The 5287-nt window shown below is 36.4% G+C and overlaps 1 protein-coding gene across 2 annotated transcripts in view; it reads left to right on the top strand.

The window, feature by feature from the left end:
- Positions 1-5287, top strand: part of IMMT (inner membrane mitochondrial protein) — a 41363-nt gene that overhangs the window by 12386 nt on the left and 23690 nt on the right. For both annotated transcript variants that reach the window (XM_040623229.1, XM_008700087.2), the window contains exons 2-3: positions 2956-3029; positions 3795-3984. In XM_040623229.1, coding sequence (XP_040479163.1) covers positions 2956-3029; positions 3795-3984 — 264 coding nt within the window. The remainder of the gene's footprint in view (positions 1-2955; positions 3030-3794; positions 3985-5287) is intronic.

A 5287-nucleotide genomic window follows, 5' to 3' on the forward strand; every position in this document is an offset into this window, starting at 1 on the left:
ATTAACTAAACAGTTTCCTCCCCCCCAGTGGAATTTGGCTTTTATTTTTATTCTTTTTATTTATTATTATTAACATATAATGTATTATTTGTTTCAGGGCATTCATTAAACAGTTTTATTAATTACCGAGGTGGGGCACAACCAGGGGCAGCGGCAGGCAGAGGGAGAAGCAGGCTCCCTGCTGAGCAAGGAGCCCGATGTGGGATGTGGGACTTGATCCCAGGACCCTGGGATCATGACCTGAGCCGAAGGCAGATGCTTAACCGACTGAGCCACCTAGGCATACCTTTATTTTATTTTAGGAAAAAAGTTCATGTGAACAGCAATAATAAAAATAAAAAGATAATAAAAGTGGGTCAAAGGATATGCTCTGATCATTCATACAAAAGGAAATAACATCGTAAATACATGAAAAGATACTCAGTCATAATAAAGGAAATTGTGATTAAAACTGCACTAAATGTGTGTGTTCGGCAGGCTGTGAGAGAACATACTCTCTTATTACTAGAAGACATTTTGGCTACTTTGGCAATATTTATCAACATTGCAAATTTTACTTTAAGAATTGACCCAAAATGATGTATATTTCCCAGGCAGCGTTATTTATTATAACAAAAATGTAGAATAAACCCCCTGTCCATCAAAAGGGGGCTGGTTAAGTACGTGAAATAACATCCATACAGTGGAATAATGAATCTCCGTAAAACCCACTAGGAAGAGTTCACTTACTGATATAGAAGGATCACAAATACATATTGTTGAATGGACTTCAGTTCAGAACTGGGTGTATATTATGGTATTTGTGTTAAGGGGGTGTTTTGGGAATTCTCTCACAAAATATCTCTGGATATATAAGAAACTGATACAGCATTAGTTGCTTATGGAGAAGGGATCTGAGTGGTTAGGGGACAAAGTTGTGAGGGAGACCACTATATGCAACTAAATCTTTTGAATTTTGATTTTTAAATTTTATGTTTTAATTTTCTTAATACTGGGAACTGTAAACTTACGGTCACATCAGATATATTCTGTCAAGAGAGGGAAGAGGGTGAAGATAAGAGAAAGCAGAAGATGGAAAAAAAAACAGGTTAAAAAATAAATACTGACATAAAATAAGGTATTCTTGAGTTGTAGCGTTAATTTGGTTTTGTACTTCCCAGACTCAGTTTTCCGCTGTTATGTTTGCTGCTTGATATTCCAGTTAGCTGATTATCCACCGTGAACAGTGTCTTAATTTTTGACTTGAATACTTTGTACCTTTGAAAGTATAGAATCTTAAATACAACTTTAATGGTTTCCTAATACTTCTTTTCTAAATCAACAAAATGGAGTTGTTGACATACAAAAATGATGCAGTTCTGTTTAAAATGTCATATAATCCACTTCACAGAACAGTAGGAAAACGTGCTTTTCTGTTAAATGCAGTTGAAAGATGTTGAGAATTCTACACGTAAGATAATAATCAAAATGCTTTTAAAATACCAACTATAGCTTCTTTACATACTGTAAAACATCTAGCTTGTTGTCTTATGCTTTTTTCCCTAAAACATCTAGCTTGTTGTCTTATGCTTTTTTCCTAAATGTGTTAAGATATTAAGGTTTACCTTTAGGCTTAGAGCATAAATTGCAACTGTAATTCTAGAGTAATTTTATGTGGCCTTTGATTATATGATCTAGTTTCTCTGAATTTAAGATATTTCTAAAAGGCAGTTGTGTTTTTCTGATATTCTGTGAATGCAGTTTCATCAAGGAACCCAGAGAATGCGTTTTTCTCCCTTGCCTTGTTGCAGTTTGATTTTCTACTTGGTATAAAGAAGCATGATAGTGATGGCAATAAATTTGAAATTTCAGATTGATTGCTGTGAATGATTTTAAGTTTATCAAAAGCTTCCCCAATAGTATTTTGATAGGTGTTCATTTGTTTTATTTCAGGGATTCACATATCGTAAGAAACATTTGTATTTATGTGCTTTACTTTGATTAAAACAAATTTTGAAGTGTTTGATCATTTGCTTCTGAGTAAAGATAGACTAGTTTCTTGGAAGTATTTACTTGAGCATTTATAATGTTACAATTTTCTTAAAATTTTTGACTTTTGGGGCGCCTGGGTGGCTCAGTCGTTAAGTGTCTTGCTTTCAGCTCAGGTCATGATCTCAGGACCCTAGGATAGAGCCCTGCATCAGGCTCTCTGCTCAGCAGGGGTCTGCTCCTTCCTCTGCCTCCTCCCCCCTACTCATGCTCTCTCTCTTTCAAATAAATAAACAAAATCTTTAAAAAAATTTTTTTGACTTTTAGTTTAAGGCAAACCAAGATGAGCTTTTATTACTTTTTTAAAAAGATTTTATCCCAGGACCCTGAGATCATGACCTGAGCTGAATGCAGCCACTTAACTGACTGAGCCACCCAAGTGCCCCCTAAGATGAACTTTAGATTTAAATGACTGCCTCTAGGAAATGACTGGCCCCATAATTATCTTACAGATGGGAAATTTGGTTTTCTAGATAAATTAAACTAAGACTGGATCTCTCCCGAGTGGATTCATATACATCCTACAACGCAGTGTTCTCTGTGGGTGATTTTTCAGATGTCTAAATTAAGCTTACTAAGTAAAAACAGATATTTTATATTATTTTATTTTTTCTTGCCAATTAAGAAAGCATATGGCAAATTCCAATTGTATCCAAGAAATAACGTAGTGTGTATAACACTTAAAAGTGCTAATTGATCATAATCTGATAATCATTTTTTTAATCTTAAAAATAATCTTATATGAGCCTTGGGGTACTGTTGTTAAGGGTCTATAAGAATGTTTCATGGTAAATTGATTTCTGAAAATAAAATAATTTTTTGTTTAACAAAGACATGTGTAATAAAAATACTACATCTAAGTTACCACCCTAAAAGCTTTCCAGATTCCTTCTCCATTGGTTGTGATGTTTTCTCCTTCCTCTCTAGAGTTGTCTCTGTGGGAAATTTGTCCTCCGTCCATTACGACCATGCCGTAGATACTCAACTTCAGGTGGTTCTAGGTATGTGGTGCGTCTCCCTGTAAACGAGCTTTTAACTGTGTGTAAAGAGATGTGTGTGTATCTGTTCCCATGAATATGGGAATAACTGCTTAAAATCTTTTTTGTTAAGGGGTACATACACTGGAGCTTTGCTGTAATGTTTGGAGCATTATTTATTTGTAGGTGAAAATTTGTTTTGATGCTCCTTTTGATTCTTTTGTAGTTGGATGGCATCCAAGGTAGACAGCCTCCCTCCCCCATGTGCTGTCTTCCATTCTGTGACTAATAGATTTATATCCAGAGCTCAGCATATTGTAATTTTAAAAGTATTTGTTTTACCTGATATTTGTATTTTTGTATTGTCTTTCTTTTGTAAAGGGTTTATTTATAGAAATGTTTTATTAAGGGGAGAGGAGCTTTAAAAGTTAGTGATATTTCTTTTTTTGGATTCAGAGAAAATCTCATGATTGTGAACATCTTGAATTTTTTTTTAACATCTTGAATTTTAACTGTTACAGGGTAGATACTTCATTCTTCCTATTCTAGATATTACTGTACTTAAAAAATATAGTTATCCATAAGTAAATGTTACTTTCTGTTGTAGACATGTTTTAAAACAAATCAAGGAAAGGTAATATGCAGCTGTAGTAATAAACTTGGCTGCTGTGATCTGAATCAGCAGTAGACGGGTAGAGGTTAGGGGTCTCTGAGACTCTTAAATTGGTCTAAGAAGTAGGTATGGGAGAGCCAAGAAATAAAAATGTGTTTCCTGTTTCTTTCACTTAGGTTGTCCCCTGGCAAAATTGCTGGAGCTGGCCTTTTGTTTGTTGGTGGAGGTATCGGTGGCACTATACTGTATGCCAAATGGGATTCCCATTTCCGGGAAAGTGTAGAGAAAACCATACCTTACTCAGACAAACTCTTTGAGATGGTTCTTGGTTCCCCACCTTATCCTGTTCCATTGCCAAAGAAGCCGGTAAGAGTTTTAAACAATATTTCAGTTTATCTTACGGAATACTTGTAAAAGCAGGTTGTTTTCATCTTGAAAATATCTTATAATTCAGTAGAACTTGCCAAATGTGTGTTTACTAGTTTCCTTTAACATTAATTTGTAGAGTTGGATTTTTATCCCTTCCGAGTTAAATGTTCTCATTTAGTACCCACTTTTGTGTGGCACATGAGGGTAAATGGGAGAGGCTTCTTGGGCAGAGGTAACTGTGGTGGTCCTGTGGACAGAGGGTGGGCTGTGACAGCCTACACTGCTGCAGCTATTGAGCTCTGACTTCCAATACTAAAAACATAAACATAGGATGGTCATGACACAGAACCCAAGGGGTTATAGTTAGTTGTGGCTCTTTTTAGACCACAAAACAAGGAGTCACAGAATTTTCAGCTATTTACTGCTTGGTTGACAGGAATACCTTCTGGTATTTCTGGAACTTTGTACATATTCAAAGTTTGAACCTTCTCCTTCCCCCCCGGGCTTAAATTTTTTTTTTTCTTAAAGATTTTATTTATTTGACAGAGAGACAGCCAGTGAGAGAGGGAACACAAGCAGGGGGAGTGAGAGAGGAAGAAGTAGGCTCCCAGTGGAGGAGGGAGCCTGATAAGGGGCTCGATCCCAGGACCCTGGGATCATGCCGTGGGCCTAAAGCAGACGCTTAACGACTGAGCCACCCAGGCGCCCTGGGCTTAAAAATTTTTTAAACATCTGAAATAATTGTTCATTCAAACAACCTCTTGAAAAAAAGTTTACAAAAGAGATCATGGATTTTTGCTGATTTGGTCTTTGGTTATTTCTTTATGTTGTGAGGCTAGACATGGCTGATCAGTACTTTCTTAGAAATTGGGTGGACTTATGTTCTTTATTATCTCGCACAGTCTAGAGGTCAGTGCTGTAACAGCGTTAATACTTGGAAAAGCAAGTGTCCTCTGATATCTTCCCCTGACCCTGTCATGCTTTTTCAAAATAGTCTTCCACATCGTTTATTCTTCCATATGAACTTTAAAATCTCTGTGCTGGCCAAGAGAGACAGTTTTGCAGCTTCAGTAGTCAAGGAACAGAATTCTGTGATTAATTCTAAAATCTTGGGTCTGTTTTAACCTACATGACCCAAGAGAAGTCGCTGAGAGCAATTCTAGGAGCATAGAGTAAGGCTGAACAGTTGAGAGTAGTGTTCTGTTCTTGCTTGACATGACTTCAGGTGTCATTCTTTGTAGATTACTTGTTTAACTCTCTTTGAGAGTCATGGCCTCTTCTCATTCCACTTTAGCTATCC

Source organism: Ursus maritimus, unplaced genomic scaffold (genome assembly GCF_017311325.1).
Source record: "Ursus maritimus isolate PB19 unplaced genomic scaffold, ASM1731132v1 scaffold_6, whole genome shotgun sequence".
Lineage (NCBI taxonomy): Eukaryota > Metazoa > Chordata > Mammalia > Carnivora > Ursidae > Ursus > Ursus maritimus.